General features: G+C 48.7%; 1 protein-coding gene across 2 annotated transcripts in view; it reads right to left on the reverse strand.

The window, feature by feature from the left end:
* LOC115127572 (POC1 centriolar protein homolog A-like) overlaps window positions 1-18947 on the reverse strand; it is a 123531-nt gene that overhangs the window by 18201 nt on the left and 86383 nt on the right. For both annotated transcript variants that reach the window (XM_065004540.1, XM_065004539.1), the window contains exon 10: window positions 14077-14325. In XM_065004540.1, coding sequence (XP_064860612.1) covers window positions 14077-14325 — 249 coding nt within the window. The remainder of the gene's footprint in view (window positions 1-14076; window positions 14326-18947) is intronic.

Below are 18947 nucleotides of genomic sequence, written 5' to 3' on the forward strand. Positions count from 1 at the left end.
CTCTCGCAGTCCTCTATTAAATATGTAAAAATGCCACATTACTCCCCGACTGTCACATAGACCAGCACCCATGATAATATACACACTGTAACACTCATTATCTCTATCTCTCATTGTCTCTCAGAGTGACTGAGTGAAGCTAGCACAGCAGCTTCCAGTATTCAAGGTTCATATGGTTAATTATTCAACAGTGGTTGTGGAGTTTCTGGCTACAGCTTTACACTGCATCCCAAATGGTGCACTATTCCCTATGTGGGTGCTGGTCTAAAAAGTAGTGCACTATATATGGAATAGGGTGCCATTTGGTACAACGTGCCTTTAGTGTAGTTTAAAAGAGCTGTAACATCGGGCATTCCAATTCTCAGAACTCCTGTTCTGTTCTGGTCATTATTAATCATTATCCAAGGAGAAAGCAGGATCTAGTCACTGTGATGTAGTCAGTGATCACAGAATATGGAGTTATCCCCTTTTACTGAATATGCAACCGCAGCTGAAGGAGCAAACAGTATTCATTGATCTCCCTTGTAAAACATTCTCTCTTTCTCTCTCTCTCTACAACCCAGACCACCCATACAACAACAACAACAACATCTGAAATACTAGGTGTTAATTCTGGGAATGTATTATGGTGGATTTAGGAATTTAAATAAATAAAATGTATTTATTAGAATTTAAATAAAATTATCCACAGCCATTGTTGCAACCCCTATTACCAGACTGTTCAACCTCTCTTTCATATCGTCCGACGAGATCCCTAAAGATTGGACGACGAATCAATGCTTAGATACCAGCCCGGCAGTTTGGGAAAATCTCTCCAGTTTGATTGAGACCGACAGAATCGTACATTCTGCTTGTGCTTCTCGTAACACCTTATCCCTTAACAATCTAAGCCCCGTCTAAGAGTCCAAGACCCATCTAAGAGTCCAAGCCCCGTCTAAGAGTCCAAGCCCCGTCTAAGAGTCCAAGCCCCGTCTAAGAGTCCAAGCCCCGTCTAAGAGTCCAAGCCCCGTCTAAGAGTCCAAGCCCCGTCTAAGAGTCCAAGCCCCGTCTAAGAGTCCAAGACCCGTCTAAGAGTCCAAGACCCATCTAAGAGTCCAAGCTTGTTGTTGTTGAGGCAAGTCAAAGTTCAGTAGCCGATGTCTACACCACTTGGTTAACGGTAGGGGTGGGCAGTACAAACGGGATTCTTCAATGAAGTGTTTGCTGTTATTCAACGAGAGAGGAGAGAGAGCTCGGCCCTACTGAGAGGAGAGAGAGCTCGGCCCTACTGAGAGGAGAGAGAGCTGGGCCCTACTGAGAGGAGAGAGAGCTAGGCCCTACTGAGAGGAGAGAGAGCTCGGCCCTACTGAGAGGAGAGAGAGCTTGGCCCTACTGAGAGGAGAGAGAGCTGGGCCCTACTGAGAGGAGAGAGAGCTAGGCCCTACTGAGAGGAGAGAGAGCTAGGCCCTACTGAGAGGAGAGAGAGCTCGGCCCTACTGAGAGGAGAGAGAGCTAGGCCCTACTGAGAGGACAGAGAGCTGGGCCCTACTGAGAGGAGAGAGAGCTGGGCCCTACTGAGAGGAGAGAGAGCTAGGCCCTACTGAGAGGAGAGAGAGCTAGGCCCTACTGAGAGGAGAGAGAGCTCGGCCCTACTGAGAGGAGAGAGAGCTAGGCCCTACTGAGAGGACAGAGAGCTGGGCCCTACTGAGAGGACCGAGAGCTGGGCCCTACTGAGAGGACAGAGAGCTCGGCCCTACTGAGAGGAGAGAGAGCTAGGCCCTACTGAGAGGAGAGAGAGCTAGGCCCTACTGAGAGGAGAGAGAGCTAGGCCCTACTGAGAGGAGAGAGAGCTAGGCCCTACTGAGAGGACAGAGAGCTGGGCCCTACTGAGAGAGAGAGAGCTCGGCCCTACTGAGAGGAGAGAGAGCTTGGCCCTACTGAGAGGAGAGAGAGCTCGGCCCTACTGAGAGGAGAGAGAGCTTGGCCCTACTGAGAGGAGAGAGAGCTAGGCCCTACTGAGAGAGAGAGAGCTAGGCCCTACTGAGAGGAGAGAGAGCTCGGCCCTACTGAGAGGAGAGAGAGCTCGGCCCTACTGAGAGGGAGAGAGCTTGGCCCTACTGAGAGGAGAGAGAGCTCGGCCCTACTGAGAGGAGAGAGAGCTCGGCCCTACTGAGAGGAGAGAGAGCTAGGCCCTACTGAGAGGACCGAGAGCTGGGCCCTACTGAGAGGACAGAGAGCTGGGCCCTACTGAGAGGAGAGAGAGCTAGGCCCTACTGAGAGGAGAGAGAGCTAGGCCCTACTGAGAGGGAGAGAGCTCGGCCCTACTGAGAGGAGAGAGAGCTAGGCCCTACTGAGAGGGACCGAGAGCTCGGCCCTACTGAGAGGAGAGAGAGCTAGGCCCTACTGAGAGGAGAGAGAGCTCGGCCCTACTGAGAGGAGAGAGAGCTCGGCCCTACTGAGAGGAGAGAGAGCTAGGCCCTACTGAGAGGAGAGAGAGCTCGGCCCTACTGAGAGGAGAGAGAGCTCGGCCCTACTGAGAGGAGAGAGCTCGGCCCTACTGAGAGAGAGAGAGCTCGGCCCTACTGAGAGGGAGAGAGCTCGGCCCTACTGAGAGGAGAGAGAGCTAGGCCCTACTGAGAGGAGAGAGCTAGGCCCTACTGAGAGGAGAGAGAGCTCGGCCCTACTGAGAGGAGAGAGAGCTCGGCCCTACTGAGAGGAGAGAGAGCTAGGCCCTACTGAGAGGAGAGAGCTTGGCCCTACTGAGAGGGAGAGAGCTCGGCCCTACTGAGAGGGAGAGAGCTCGGCCCTACTGAGAGGAGAGAGAGCTTGGCCCTACTGAGAGGAGAGAGAGCTAGGCCCTACTGAGAGGACAGAGAGCTGGGCCCTACTGAGAGGACCGAGAGCTGGGCCCTACTGAGAGGAGAGAGAGCTGGGCCCTACTGAGAGGAGAGAGAGCTAGGCCCTACTGAGAGGACAGAGAGCTGGGCCCTACTGAGAGGACCGAGAGCTCGGCCCTACTGAGAGGAGAGAGAGCTAGGCCCTACTGAGAGGACAGAGAGCTGGGCCCTACTGAGAGGACCGAGAGCTGGGCCCTACTGAGAGGACAGAGAGCTGGGCCCTACTGAGAGGAGAGAGAGCTAGGCCCTACTGAGAGGAGAGAGAGCTAGGCCCTACTGAGAGGAGAGAGAGCTAGGCCCTACTGAGAGGAGAGAGAGCTCGGCCCTACTGAGAGGAGAGAGAGCTCGGCCCTACTGAGAGGAGAGAGAGCTCGGCCCCTACTGAGAGGAGAGAGAGCTAGGCCCTACTGAGAGGAGAGAGAGCTCGGCCCTACTGAGAGGAGAGAGAGCTCGGCCCTACTGAGAGGAGAGAGCTCGGCCCTACTGAGAGGAGAGAGAGCTCGGCCCTACTGAGAGGAGAGAGCTCGGCCCTACTGAGAGGAGAGAGAGCTCGGCCCTACTGAGAGGAGAGAGAGCTAGGCCCTACTGAGAGGAGAGAGAGCTCGGCCCTACTGAGAGGAGAGAGAGGTCGGCCCTACTGAGAGGAGAGAGAGCTAGGCCCTACTGAGAGGAGAGAGAGAGCTTGGCCCTACTGAGAGGAGAGAGAGCTCCAGCCCTACTGAGAGGAGAGAGAGCTCGGCCCTACTGAGAGGAGAGAGAGCTTGGCCCTACTGAGAGGAGAGAGAGCTAGGCCCTACTGAGAGGACAGAGAGCTGGGCCCTACTGAGAGGACCGAGAGCTGGGCCCTACTGAGAGGAGAGAGAGCTGGGCCCTACTGAGAGGAGAGAGAGCTAGGCCCTACTGAGAGGACAGAGAGCTGGGCCCTACTGAGAGGACCGAGAGCTCGGCCCTACTGAGAGGAGAGAGAGCTAGGCCCTACTGAGAGGACAGAGAGCTGGGCCCTACTGAGAGGACCGAGAGCTGGGCCCTACTGAGAGGACAGAGAGCTGGGCCCTACTGAGAGGAGAGAGAGCTAGGCCCTACTGAGAGGACAGAGAGCTAGGCCCTACTGAGAGGCCAGAGAGCTGGAAACTACTAAGAGGACAGAGAGCTGGGCCCTACTGAGAGGACAGAGAGCTGGGCCCTACTGAGAGGACAGAGAGCTGGGCCCTACTGAGAGGACAGAGAGCTGGGCCCTACTGAGAGGACAGAGAGCTGGGCCCTACTGAGAGGACAGAGAGCTGGGCCCCACTGAGAGGACAGAGAGCTGGGCCCTACTGAGAGGACAGAGAGCTGGGCCCTACTGAGAGGACAGAGAGCTGGGCCCTACTGAGAGGACAGAGAGCTGGGCCCTACTGAGAGGACAGAGAGCTGGGCCCTACTGAGAGGACAGAGAGCTGGGCCCTACTGAGAGGACAGAGAGCTAGGCCCTACTGAGAGGACAGAGAGCTAGGCCCTACTGAGAGGACAGAGAGCTGGGCCCTACTGAGAGGACAGAGCTGGGCTGGGCCCTACTGAGAGGACAGAGAGCTGGGCCCTACTGAGAGGACAGAGAGCTAGGCCCTACTGAGAGAAGAGTGTGAATCAGCAACTAAGTTCTACTGAGGCCATGCCTTCCTCCTGGTTACTCCAACCTCGGCCAACAGCTCCGCACCCCCCGCAGCTACTTACCCAAGCCTCCCCAGCTTCTCCTTTACACAAATCCAGATAGCAGATGTTCTGAAAGAGCTGCAACACCTGGAAAATACAAATCAGCTGGGCTTGACAATCTGGACCCTCTATTTCTGAAACTATCCGCCGCCATTGTCGCAACCCCTATTACCAGCCTGTTCAACCTCTCTTTCATATCGTCTGAGATCCCCAAGGATCGGAAAGCTGCCGCAGTCATCCCCCTCTTCAAAGGGGGAGACACCCTGGACCCAAACTGTTACAGACCTATATCCATGCTGCCCTGCCTATCAAAGGTCTTTTGAAAGCCTAGTCAACAAATAGATCACTGACCATCTCAAATCCCACCGTACCTTCTCCGCTGTGCAATCTGGTTTCCGAGCCGGTCACGGGTGCACCTCAGCCACGCTCAAGGTACTAAACGATATCATAACCGCCATCGATAAAAGACAGTACTGTGCAGCCGTAGCACGCGCTCCAGCAGGTGTATCTCACTGATCATCCCTAAAGCCAACACCTCATTTGGCCGCCTTTCCTTCCAGTTCTCTGCTGCCTGTGACTGGAACGAATTGCAAAAATCGCTGAAGTTGGAGACTTTTATCTCCCTCACCAACTTCAAACATCTGCTATTTGAGCAGCTAACCGATCGCTGCAGCTGTACACAGTCTATCGATAAATAGCCCACCCATTTTCACCTACCTCATCCCCATACTGTTCTTATTTATTTACTTTTCTGCTCTTTTGCACACCAATATCTCTACCTGTACATGACCATCTGATCATTTATCACTCCAGTGTTAATCTGCTAAATTGTAATTATTCGCCTACCTCCTCATGCCTTTTGCACACATTGTATATAGACTGCCCATTTTTTTCCTACTGTGTTATTGACTTGTTAATTGTTTACTCCATGTGTAACTCTGTGTTGTCTGTTCACACTGCTATGCTTTATCTTGGCCAGGTCGCAGTTGTAAATGAGAACTTGTTCTCAACTAGCCTACCTGGTTAAATAAAGGTGAAATAAAATAAATAAAAAACATCACTACGTCTGACACCCTACATCCCTACGTCTGACACCCTACATCACTACGTCTGACACCCTACATCACTACGTCTGACACCCTACATCACTACGTCTGACACCCTACATCCTCACGTCTGACACCCTACATCACTACGTCTGACACCCTACATCCCCACGCCTGACACCCTACATCACTCGTCTGACACCCTACATCACTACGTCTGACACCCTACATCCCTACGTCTGACACCCTACATCACTACGTCTGACACCCTACATCCCTACGTCTGACACCCTACATCACTCACGTCTGACACCCTACATCACTCACGTCTGACACCCTACATCCCTCACGCCTGACACCCTACATCACTACGTCTGACACCCCACATCCCTACGCCTGACACCCTACATCACCACGCCTGACACCCTACATCCTCACGCCTGACACCCTACATCACTACGCCTGACACCCTACATCACTACGTCTGACACCCTACATCACTACGCCTGACACCCTACTGTTTCACTGAAACACTCGTCTTTGACACCCTACATCCCTATACGTCTGACACCGGACTGTTTTGGTTTGCAGGGAAAACGTCGTCTTTGTCACCCGAGAAAATGTTGTCTTATAGCGGCATTCATAATGTGGGGTGGCAGGGTAGCCTAGTGGTTGGTTAGAGGTGTAGAGGTGGCAGGGCAGGTACCCTAGTGGTTAGAGTGTAGAGGTGGCAGGGTAGCCTAGTGGTTAGAGTGTAGAGGTGGCAGGGTAGCCTAGTGGTTAGAGTGTAGAGGTGGCAGGGTAGCCTAGTGGTTAGAGTGTAGAGGTGGTAGGGTAGCCTAGTGGTTAGAGTGTAGAGGTGGTAGGTAGCCTAGTGGTTAGAGTGTAGAGGTGGTAGGGTAGCCTAGTGGTTAGAGTGTAGAGGTGGCAGGTAGCCTAGTGGTTAGAGTGTAGAGGTGGCAGGTAGCCTAGTGGTTAGAGTGTAGAGGTGGCAGGTAGCCTAGTGGTTAGAGTGTAGAGGTGGCAGGTAGCCTAGTGGTTAGAGTGTAGAGGTGGCAGGGTAGCCTAGTGGTTAGAGTGTAGAGGTGGCAGGGTAGCCTAGTGGTTAGAGTGTAGAGGTGGCAGGGTAGCCTAGTGGTTAGAGTGTAGAGGTGGCAGGGTAGCCTAGTGGTTAGAGTGTAGAGGTGGTAGGGTAGCCTAGTGGTTAGAGTGTAGAGGTGGCAGGTAGCCTAGTGGTTAGAGTGTAGAGGTGGCAGGTAGCCTAGTGGTTAGAGTGTAGAGGTGGCAGGTAGCCTAGTGTTTAGAGTGTAGAGGTGGCAGGTAGCCTAGTGGTTAGAGTGTAGAGGTGGCAGGTAGCCTAGTGGTTAGAGTGTAGAGGTGGCAGGGTAGCCTAGTGGTTAGAGTGTAGAGGTGGCAGGTAGCCTAGTGGTTAGAGTGTAGAGGTGGCAGGTAGCCTAGTGGTTAGAGTGTAGAGGTGGCAGGGTAGCCTAGTGGTTAGAGTGTAGTGGAGGCAGGTAGCCTCGTGGTTAGAGTGTAGAGGTGGCAGGTAGCCTCGTGGTTAGAGTGTAGAGGTGGTAGGGTAGCCTAGTGGTTAGAGTGTAGAGGTGGCAGGTAGCCTAGTGGTTAGAGTGTAGAGGTGGCAGGTAGCCTAGTGGTTAGAGTGTAGAGGTGGCAGGGTAGCCTAGTGGTTAGAGTGTAGAGGTGGCAGGTAGCCTAGTGGTTAGAGTGTAGAGGTGGCAGGTAGCCTAGTGGTTAGAGTGTAGAGGTGGCAGGGTAGCCTAGTGGTTAGAGTGTAGAGGTGGCAGGTAGCCTAGTGGTTAGAGTGTAGAGGTGGCAGGTAGCCTCGTGGTTAGAGTGTAGAGGTGGCAGGTAGCCTAGTGGTTAGAGTGTAGAGGTGGCAGGTAGCCTAGTGGTTAGAGTGTAGAGGTGGCAGGTAGCCTAGTGGTTAGAGTGTAGAGGTGGCAGGTAGCCTAGTGGTTAGAGTGTAGAGGTGGCAGGTAGCCTAGTGGTTAGAGTGTAGAGGTGGCAGGGTAGCCTAGTGGTTAGAGTGTAGAGGTGGCAGGGTAGCCTAGTGGTTAGAGTGTAGAGGTGGTAGGGTAGCCTAGTGGTTAGAGTGTAGAGGTGGCAGGGTAGCCTAGTGGTTAGAGTGTAGAGGTGGCAGGTAGCCTAGTGGTTAGAGTGTAGAGGTGGCAGGTAGCCTAGTGGTTAGAGTGTAGAGGTGGCAGGTAGCCTAGTGGTTAGAGTGTAGAGGTGGCAGGTAGCCTAGTGGTTAGAGTGTAGAGGTGGCAGGGTAGCCTAGTGGTTAGAGTGTAGAGGTGGCAGGGTAGCCTAGTGGTTAGAGTGTAGAGGTGGCAGGGTAGCCTAGTGGTTAGAGTGTAGAGGTGGCAGGGTAGCCTAGTGGTTAGAGTGTAGAGGTGGCAGGTAGCCTAGTGGTTAGAGTGTAGAGGTGGCAGGGTAGCCTAGTGGTTAGAGTGTAGAGGTGGCAGGTAGCCTAGTGGTTAGAGTGTAGAGGTGGCAGGTAGCCTAGTGGTTTAGAGTGTAGAGGTGGCAGGTAGCCCTAGTGGTTAGAGTGTAGAGGTGGCAGGTAGCCTAGTGGTTAGAGTGTAGAGGTGGCAGGGTGGCCTAGTGGTTAGAGTGTAGAGGTGGCAGGGTAGCCTAGTGGTTAGAGTGTAGAGGTGGCAGGTAGCCTAGTGGTTAGAGTGTAGAGGTAGGGGGCAGGGTAGCCTAGTGGTTAGAGTGTAGAGGTGGCAGGGTAGCCTAGTGGTTAGAGTGTAGAGGTGGCAGGGTAGCCTAGTGGTTAGAGTGTAGAGGTGGCAGGGTAGCCTAGTGGTTAGAGTGTAGAGGTGGCAGGTAGCCTAGTGGTTAGAGTGTAGAGGTGGCAGGTAGCCTAGTGGTTAGAGTGTAGAGGTGGCAGGGTAGCCTAGTGGTTAGAGTGTAGAGGTGGCAGGTAGCCTAGTGGTTAGAGTGTAGAGGTGGCAGGTAGCCTAGTGGTTAGAGTGTAGAGGTGGCAGGGTAGCCTAGTGGTTAGAGTGTAGAGGTGGCAGGTAGCCTAGTGGTTAGAGTGTAGAGGTGGCAGGTAGCCTAGTGGTTAGAGTGTAGAGGTGGCAGGGTAGCCTAGTGGTTAGAGTGTAGAGGTGGCAGGTAGCCTAGTGGTTAGAGTGTAGAGGTGGCAGGTAGCCTAGTGGTTAGAGTGTAGAGGTGGCAGGTAGCCTAGTGGTTAGAGTGTAGAGGTGGCAGGGTAGCCTAGTGGTTAGAGTGTAGAGGTGGCAGGTAGCCTAGTGGTTAGAGTGTAGAGGTGGCAGGTAGCCTAGTGGTTAGAGTGTAGAGGTGGCAGGGTAGCCTAGTGGTTAGAGTGTAGAGGTGGTTAGAGGTAGCCTAGGTGGTTAGAGGTACAGAGGTGGCAGGTAGCCTATTGTGGTTAGAGTGTAGATGGTGGCAGGGTAGAAAGCAGAGATGTTTTATCCTAGTGGTTAGAGATGTTTTATCATAATGTGATGTAACAGGGTAGCAGAGTGGTTATGAGTGTAAGAGGTGGCAGAGCTGTTTTATCATAGTGGTTAGATGTTTTATCATAATGTGATGGAGGAGAAAGCAGGGTTTTAGCCTAGTGGTTAGAGTGTAGAGGATGGCAGGGTAGCCTAGTGGTTAGAGTGTAGAGGTGGCAGAGATGTTTTAGCCTAGTGGTTAGAGTGTAGTTTTATCATAAATGTGAGGAGTAGATGCCTAGTGGTTAGAGATGTAGAGGAGGCAGGTTTTAGCCTAAGTGGTTAGAAAGCAGAGATGATGTGATGTAGAGGTGGCAGGGTAGCCTAGTGGTTAGAGTGCAGAGGCGGCGAGGGTAGCCTAGTGGTTAGAGATGTAAACGAGGTGGCAGATGTTTTATCATAATGTGATGTTAGAGTAGAAAGCAGGTTTTATCATAATGTGATGTAACGAGGGTAGCCTAGAGTGGTTAAGAGTGTAGAAAGCAGAGAGTTTTATCATAATGTGATGCAGGGTAGAAAGCAGAGTGTTTTATTAGAGATGTAAGAGGTAGAAAGCAGAGATGTTTTAGCATAAGTGGTAACGAGGGTAGAAAGCAGAGATGTTTTATCATAATGTGATGTAAGGGTAGAAAGCAGAGATGTTTTATCATAATGTAGTGGTAGAAAGATGTTTTTTATCATAATGTGATGTAAGGGTAGAAAGCAGTGGTTAATGTGTGTAGAGGTGGCAGGATGTTTTATCCTATGTGGTTAGAGTGTAGAGGTGGCAGAGGTTTTATCATAATGTGGTTAGAGTGTTTTATCATAATGTGGTAGGGTAGCCTAGTGATGTTAGTGATGTAACGAGGTGAAAGCAGATGTTTTAGCCTAATGTGGTTACGAGGGTAGAAAGCAGTGGTAGGGTAGCCTAAGTGGTTAGAGTGTTTTATATAAGGTGTAACAGGTAGCCTAAGTGGTTAGAGTGTTGGACTAGTAACAGAGATGTTTTATCGAAAGGTTAGAAAGCAGAAGTTTTTCAAATCCCCGAGGTGACAAGGTTTTATCATAATCTGATCGTTCGAGGGTGCCCCTGAACAGAATGTTTATCAGTTAACGAGGGTAGAAAGCAGAGATGTTTTATCACTGTTAGGGTAGAAAGCAGAGATGTTTTATCATAATGTGATGTAACGAGGGTAGAAAGCAGAGATGTTTTATCATAATGTGATGTAACGAGGGTAGAAAGCAGAGATGTTTTATCATAATGTGATGTAACGAGGGTAGAAAGCAGAGATGTTTTATCATAATGTGATGTAACGAGGGTAGAAAGCAGAGATGTTTTATCATAATGTGATGTAACGAGGGTAGAAAGCAGATGTTTTATCATAATGTGATAACGAGGGTAACAGAGATGTTTTATCATAATGTGGTAGAAAGCAGAGATGTTTTATCATAATGTGATGTAACGAGGGTAGAAAGCAGAGACGTTTTATCATAATGTGATGTAACGAGGGTAGAAAGCAGAGATGTTTTATCACAATGTGATGTAACGAGGGTAGAAAGCAGAGATGTTTTATCATAATGTGATGTAACGAGGGTAGAAAGCAGAGATGTTTTATCATAATGTGATGTAACGGGTAGAAAGCAGAGATGTTTTATCATAATGTGATGTAAGAAAGCAGAGATGTTTTATCATAATGTGATGTAACGAGGGTAGAAAGCAGAGATGTTTTATCATAATGTGATGTAACGAGGGTAGAAAGCAGAGATGTTTTATCATAATGTGATAACGAGGGTAGAAACAGAGGGTAGAAAGCAGTAGAAAGCAGAATGTTTTATCATAATGTGATGTAACGAGGGTAGAAAGCAGAGATGTTTTATCATAATGTGATGTAACGAGGGTAGAAAGCAGAGATGTTTTATCATAATGTGATGTAACGAGGGTAGAAAGCAGAGATGTTTTATCATAATGTGATGTAACGAGGGTAGAAAGCAGAGATGTTTTATCATAATGTGATGTAACGAGGGTAGAAAGCAGAGATGTTTTATCATAATGTGATGTAACGAGGGTAGAAAGCAGAGATGTTTTATCATAATGTGATGTAACGAGGGTAGAAAGCAGAGATGTTTTATCATAATGTGATGTAACGAGGGTAGAAAGCAGAGATGTTTTATCATAATGTGATGTAACGAGGGTAGAAAGCAGAGATGTTTTATCATAATGTGATGTAACGAGGGTAGAAAGCAGAGATGTTTTATCATAATGTGATGTAACGAGGTAGAAAGCAGAGATGTTTTATCATAATGTGATGTAACGAGGTAGAAAGCAGAGATGTTTTATCATTGTGATGTAACGAGGGTAGAAAGCAGAGATGTAATGTGATGTAACGAGGGTAGAAAGCAGAGATGTTTTATCATAATGTGATGTAACGAGGGTAGAAAGCAGAGATGTTTTATCATAATGTGATGTAACGAGGGTAGAAAGAGGATGTATGTGAAAGCAGAGATGTTTTATCATAATGTGATTAACGAGGGTAGAAAGCAGATGTTTTATCATAATGTGATGTAACGAGGGTAGAAAGCAGAGATGTTTTATCATAATGTGATGTAACGAGGGTATGTTTTATCATAATGTGATGTAACGAGGGTAGAAAGCAGAGACGTTTTATCATTCATAATGTAACGAGGGTAGAAAGCAGAGATGTTTTATCATAATGTGATGTAACGAGGGTAGAAAGCAGAGATGTTTTATCATAATGTGATGTAACGAGGGTAGAAAGCAGAGATGTTTTATCATAATGTGATGTAACGAGGGTAGAAAGCAGAGATGTTTTATCATAATGTGATGTAACGAGGGTAGAAAGCAGAGATGTTTTATCATAATGTGATGTAACGAGGGTAGAAAGCAGAGATGTTTTATCATAATGTGATGTAACAGAGATGTTTTATCATAATGGTAGAAAGCAGAGATGTTTTATCATAATGTGATGTAACGAGGGTAGAAAGCAGAGATGTTTTATCACAATGTGATGTCACAAACGAGGGTAGAAAGCAGAGATGTTTTATCACAATGTGATGTAACATAATGTGAGGGGTAGAAAGCAGAGATGTTTTATCATAATGTGATGTAACGAGGGTAGAAAGCAGAGATGTTTTATCATAATGTGATGTAACGAGGGTAGAAAGCAGAGATGTTTTATCATAATGTGATGTAACGAGGGTAGAAAGACAAGTAGAGGGTAGAAAGACAAGCAGAGACATTTTATCCTACAAATACCCTGTGCTTTATCACTTGGCCATAGGGGCATATAGACATAGGTGCAAAATGCAATCTTGTTAATTTATTATATTAGATATTAAAAATGGACAGACTAGCTCAAATTATGACTATTCATTAAAATTGAAAAAAAATACCCAATGGATCATGATATTTTAATTAATAAAATACAAAATAAATCAAATTTAATTTTAATTAATCAAATTTAAAAAATTAAAAAGTGTGTGGTGAAATTGTATTGTTTATTTGGGACATGGGAAATTTAACTGCAAAATGTATTTCTACGTCAAGCACAACCTTTTAAATCAACAAGTCATGAAAGAAAACACACATCTCAAACAGGGCATCATCACCAAATGGCTGAAAACAAAGTACCGGCTGTGATTTACAACCTGATAGCAATATGTCACAATATCAATAAATGCTTTGGTGAATTATATTAATCATGCACCTCTTCTTACTCGACGTCATGGAAAACCTCTCATTTCTCTGACAGGTATCATTCTCAGTTTGTTTCATATATATATAACGAGGTAGTTTCCACTTTAAGAGATATTAATCATTAATTATGTATGGAGTTGGCAGTAAGGCAACCTCACCAGACTCCGCAGAGGAGAGAGAATCACAGAGGTCATAGTGAGGGAGGGAGAGAGAGAAGGAGGGAGGGGGGCAGAGAGAAGGAGAGAAAGAGGGAGGGGGCAGAGAGAGAGAGAGAGAGAGAGGGAAGAAAGAGAGAGAGAGAGGAGAGGAAGGAGGGAGGGGGAGAGAGAGAGAGAGAGAGGGAGAGAGAGTTAAGGAGGGAGGGAGAGAGAGAGGGAGGTAAAGGAGGGAGAGAGAGAGAGGGAGGTAAAGGAGGAGAGAGAGAGGGAGGTAAGGAGGGAGAGGGAGGGAGGGAGAGAAGGAGGGAGAGGGAGAGAAGAGAGAGTAAGGAGGGGGCAGAGAGAGAGAGAGAGAGGAGGGAGGGGGCAGAGAGAGAGAGAAAGAGGGGGGCAGAGAGAGAGAGAGAGAAAGAGAGAGGGGGCAGAGAGAGAGAGAGAGAGAGAGAGAGAGAGGGAGGGGGCAGAGAGAGAGAGAGAGAGAGAGAGGGAGGGGGCAGAGAGAGAGAGAGAGAGATAGAGAGAGGGAGGGGGCAGAGAGAGAGAGAGAGAGATAGAGAGAGGGGAGGGGGCAGAGAGAGAGAGAGAGAGATAGAGAGAGGGAGAGGGGCAGAGAGAGAGAGAGAAAGAGATAGAGAGAGGGAGGGGGGAGGGGAGAGAGAGAGAGAGAGAGAGAGAGAGAGAGGGAGGGGGCAGAGAGAGAGAGAGAGGTGGGGGGAGGAGGGAGGGGATCAGAGAGAGAAGGAGAGGGAGGGGGCAGAGAGAGAGAGAGAGAGAGAGAGAGAGAGAGAGAGAGAGAGAGAGAGAGAGAGAGGGAGAGAGAGAGAGAGAGAGAGACAGAGAGAGAGAGAGAGAGAGGGAGAGAGAGGGAGAGAGGAGAGAGGGAGAGAGAGAGAGAGAGAGAGAGAGAGAGAGAGAGAGAGAGAGAGAGAGAGAGAGAGAGAGAGAGAGAGAGAGAGAGAGAGAGGAAGAGAGAGAGAGAGAGAGAGAGAGAGAGAGGAGAGAGAGAGAGAGAGAGAGAGAGAGAGAGAGAGAGAGAGAGAGAGAGAGAGAGAGAGAGAGAGAGAGAGAGAGAGAGCACACATTGCTTCAGCATCAATAACACACTAATAAAACAGAGAGATGTGTTACCTGTGTGAGAACATCTAGTTGAGCCACTATGTGTTCCAGGGTGCTGGCCAGACCAGCAGGCACCATGCCTTCTGTCTGGGGCGGAGGCTCGGTGCGTGTCAGCTCGACAGTGGGGAGCCTGGCTCTGGGGGCCCTGGAGGTCTGGGTGGGTCTGGAAGACAGGCTCCGGGTGACGCTGCCAGTCCTACTCCTCACCTCCGTACGTAAGCCCCGCCCCTGGCCGTTACACAGCTCTGACTCAGACGACTCCTTGAGAGGACAAGAAAAAAAACACATCAACATCTGGGTGTCCAATAACTATCTATGGCCAGAGGTTTTACCTATGTAAACTAACCAGTAAACTATGGGTCCTGAATATGACTAAGGACCAGACCATCTCTTTCGCTACTATCCCTCCTCAACTCCTGTTCAACATCTGGTAGACAGGTGGCCCTGCAACAAGGCCATCTTCTCTCTCCCTTCAAGGCGTGTAAATATTGACTTGTGTGGTCAGGGAGAAGTGATGCTCCCTGTGCCTGTCCACGTACACCCACTTTGTGTTGAGAGAGAGAGAGACACGAGAGAGAGATGAGAGAGAGAGACACGAGACAAAGAGAGAAACGAGAGAGAGACGAGAGAGAGAGACAAGAGATAGAGAGGAGAGAGAGAGGGATGAGAGAGAGACGATCGAGAGGAGAGAGAGAGAGAGACACAAAGAGAGAGAGAGAGAGAGAGACGATCGAGAGGAGAGAGAGAGAGAGAGACACAAAGAGAGAGAGAGAGAGAGAGAGACGATCGAGAGGAGAGAGAGAGAGAGAGACGAGCGAAAGAGAGGGGAGACGATCGAGAGGAGAGAGAGAGAGAGAGAGAGAGAGAGAGGAGAGCGAAAGAGAGGGGAGACGATCGAGAGGAGAGAGAGAGAGAGAGAGAGAGAGAGAGGCGAGCGAAAGAGGGGAGACGATCGAGAGAGAGAGAGGAGAGAGGAGAGAGGAGAGACGGGGAGGAGAGTTTCAATTGTGTCGTATGTACAGGATACTCACACCGTTCAACCAAATGCTACTTACAGGTTCCTTCTGGACGAGGCAACAACAACAACAACAACAACAATAACAACAATAATAAATAATAAAGATAAGAATACCAACAAAGTAAATGTCTCAGTAGAATATTATAAATATATGAGCATCAGTATAATACAGGAAGGCACAGTTTATAGTCCAGTATTTACACATGTTTTTGGGGAAGAGTGGACTGGGTGGGTATTAAATTGTGTGGTATTTAGTCATCATAAGTCTGGTAGCTGGTGTGTTTGTAGCATGAAAATACAGCTCTGGGAAAAAATGAAGAGACCACTGCAAAATTATCAGCTTCTCTGGTTTTTACTATTTATAAGTATGTGTTTGGCTAAAATTAACATTTATGTTTTAATCTATAAACTCCTGAGAACATTTCGCCTAAATTACAAATATATATATATTGTCATTTCGAGCATTTATCTGGTCAAAATAACAATCTTGTCGGCCTCTCCAGGTCTTGTCGGCCTCTCCGGGTCTTGTCGGCCTCTCCGGGTCTTGTCGGCCTCTTCAGGTCTTGTCTGCCTCTCCAGGTCTTGTCGGCCTCTCCAGGTCTTGTCTGCCTCTCCAGGTCTTGTCGGCCTCTCCAGGTCTTGTCTGCCTCTCCAGGTCTTGTCTGCCTCTCCAGGTCTTGTAGGTCTCTCCAGGTCTTGTCTGCCTCTCCAGGTCTTGTAGGTCTCTCCAGGTCTTGTCAAATCAAATCAAATCAAATGTATTTATATAGCCCTTCATACATCAGCTGATATCTCAAAGTGCTGTACAGAAACCCAGCCTAAAACCCCAAACAGCAAGCAATGCAGGTGTAGAAGCACGGTCTCTCCAGGTCTTGTCGGCCTCTCCGGGTCTTGTCGGCCTCTCCGGGTCTTGTCGGCCTCTCCGGGTCTTGTAGGTCTCTCCGGGTCTTGTCGGCCTCTCCGGGTCTTGTCGGCCTCTCCGGGTCTCTCCGGGTCTTGTCGGCCTCTCCGGGTCTCGTCGGCCTCTCCAGGTCTTGTCGGCCTCTCCAGGTCTCACACCCACTGTGAAATTTGGTGGAGGATCGGTGATGACCTGAGGGTGCTTCAGCACGGCTGGAATCGGGCAGATTTGTCCTTGCGAAGGACGTATGAATCAAGCCACGTACAAAAGGTTGTCCTGGAAGAAAACATGCTTCCTTCTGCTCTGACAATGTTCCCCAACTCTGAGGATTGTGTTTTCCAGCAGGACAATGCGCTGTGTCACACAGCCAGGTCAGTCAAGGTGTGGATGGAGGACCACCAGATCAAGACCCTGTCATGGCCAGCCCAATCTCCAGACCTGAACCCCACTGAAAACCTCTGGAATGGGATCAAGAGGAAGATGAGTGGTCACAAGCCAACAAACAAAGCCGAGTTAGTTGAATTTCTTTGCACCAGGAGTGGCATAAAGTCACCCAACATCAAGACTGGTGGAGAGCACGCCAAGACGCATGAAAGCTGGCATTGAAAATCAGGGTTATTCCACCAAATATTTTTTTCTGAACTCCTCCTAAGTTAAATCATTTGTATTGTGTTTTAAAAATGAATATGAACTTATTGTCATTATTCGATGTCTGACAACCCTGCATCTTTATTGTTATTTCCATCAGTTGTCATTTTCGGTAAATAAATGCCCTAAATTACAATATATATATTTGGAATTTGGGAGAAATGTTGTCAGTAGATTATAGATTAAAACATAAATGTTCATTTTACCCAAACACATACTTATAAATAGTAAAAACCAGAGAAACTGATCATTTTGCAGTGGTCTCTTCATTTTTTTCCAGAGCTGTGTGTCTGTGTCTGTGTGTTCTAAGGTCGGGAATCAGAGTAGGTGGTCAGTCCTGTTAGAATCAGAGCAGGTGGTCAGTCCTGTTAGAATCAGAGCAGGCGGTCAGTCCTGTTAGAATCAGAGCAGGCGGTCAGTCCTGTTAGAATCAGAGCAGGTGGTCAGTCCTGTTAGAATCAGAGCAGGTGGTCAGTCCTGTTAGAATCAGAGCAGGTGGTCAGTCCTGTTAGAATCAGAGCAGGTGGACAGTCCTGTTAGAATCAGAGCAGGTGGTCAGTCCTGTTAGAATCAGAGCAGGTGGTCAGTCCTGTTGGGGTTAGTATCAGAGCAGGTGGTCAGTCCTGTTGGGGTTAGAATCAGAGCAGGTGGTCAGTCCTGTTAGAATCAGAGCAGGTGGTCAGTCCTGTTAGAATCAGAGCAGGTGGTCAGTCCTGTTAGAATCAGAGCAGGTGGTCAGTCCTGTTAGAATCAGAGCAGGTGGTCAGTCCTGTTAGAATCAGAGCAGGTGGTCAGTCCTGTTAGAATCAGAGCAGGTGGTCAGTCCTGTTGGGGTTAGAATCAGAGCAGGTGGTCAGTCCTGTTAGAATCAGAGCAGGTGGTCAGTCCTGTTAGAATCAGAGCAGGTGGTCAGTCCTGTTAGAATCAGAGCAGGTGGTCAGTCCTGTTAGAATCAGAGCAGGTGGTCAGTCCTGTTAGAATCAGAGCAGGTGGTCAGAGCAGGTGGTCCTCAGAGCAGGTGGTCAGTCCTGTTAGAATCAGAGCAGGTGGTCAGTCCTGTTAGAATCAGAGCAGGTGGTCAGTCCTGTTAGAATCAGAGCAGGTGGTCAGTCCTGTTAGAATCAGAGCAGGTGGTCAGTCCTGTTAGAATCAGAGCAGGTGGTCAGTCCTGTTAGAATCAGAGCAGGTGGTCAGTCCTGTTAGAATCAGAGCAGGTGGTCAGTCCTGTTAGAATCAGAGCAGGTGGTCAGTCCTGTTAGAATCAGAGCAGGTTAGAATCAGAGCAGGTGGTCAGTCCTGTTAGAATCAGAGCAGGTGGTCAGTCCTGTTAGAATCAGAGCAGTTAGTCAGGTCAGGTGGTCCTGTTAGAATCAGAGCAGGTGGTCAGTCCTGTTAGAAACAGAGCAGGTGGTCAGTCCTGTTAGAATCAGAGCAGGTCGTGAGTCCTGTTAGAATCAGAGCAGGTGGTCAGTCCAGTTAGAATCAGAGCAGGTGGTCAGTCCAGTTCAAGTGTTCAGCAGTCCGATGGAAAACGGTCTCTAAGCCTGTTATTATCAGACCTCATGCCCCGTAGGAGAGGAGAGACATTAGGAGCAGAAAACAGTCCCTTTGATTTAAGGTTTAGAACCACAGCAACCATACAGTCAGTTCTGTTCTGCCCCCCACTACACATCTATCCAAACCCAGCCATCATGAATACACACACACACACACACAGACACACACTCAGACACACACACAGACACACACACACACTCAGACACACACACAGACACACACACACACACACACACGCTGACTAACCCTCCCTGTGTTGTTACACGGCCATTCAGTCTCTACCTAGTCATCAAGCTTAATCTCACTTCCCGTCTGCCAGAGAGACCAGGGGGGGAGGGGTGTGTGTGTGTGTGTGTGTGTGTGTGCAGACATTTGACTTTGCTAAAAAAAAAAAAAAACATTCTGTCCTGATTTCTATTGGTTGTTTGGCTCGACAATGATTTCTATTGGTTGTTTGGCTCGACAATGATTTCTATTGGTTGTTTGGCTCGACAATGATTTCTATTGGTTCTCTGGTGGGACAGGGAATGCCACAAGATGCATTTTTAACACCACTTGGTAAATGGCGCTCGGCCATTTTTAACACCACTTGGTAAATGGCGCTCGGCCATTTTTAACACTACTTGGTAAATGGCGCTCTGCCATTTTTAACACCACTTGGTAAATGGCGCTCGGCCATTTTTAACACCACTTGGTAAATGGCGCTCGGCCATTTTTAACACCACTTGGTAAATGGCGCTCGGCCATTTTTAACACCAC

The sequence above is a fragment of the Oncorhynchus nerka genome, linkage group LG2 (genome assembly GCF_034236695.1).
Source record: "Oncorhynchus nerka isolate Pitt River linkage group LG2, Oner_Uvic_2.0, whole genome shotgun sequence".
Taxonomy (NCBI): domain Eukaryota; kingdom Metazoa; phylum Chordata; class Actinopteri; order Salmoniformes; family Salmonidae; genus Oncorhynchus; species Oncorhynchus nerka.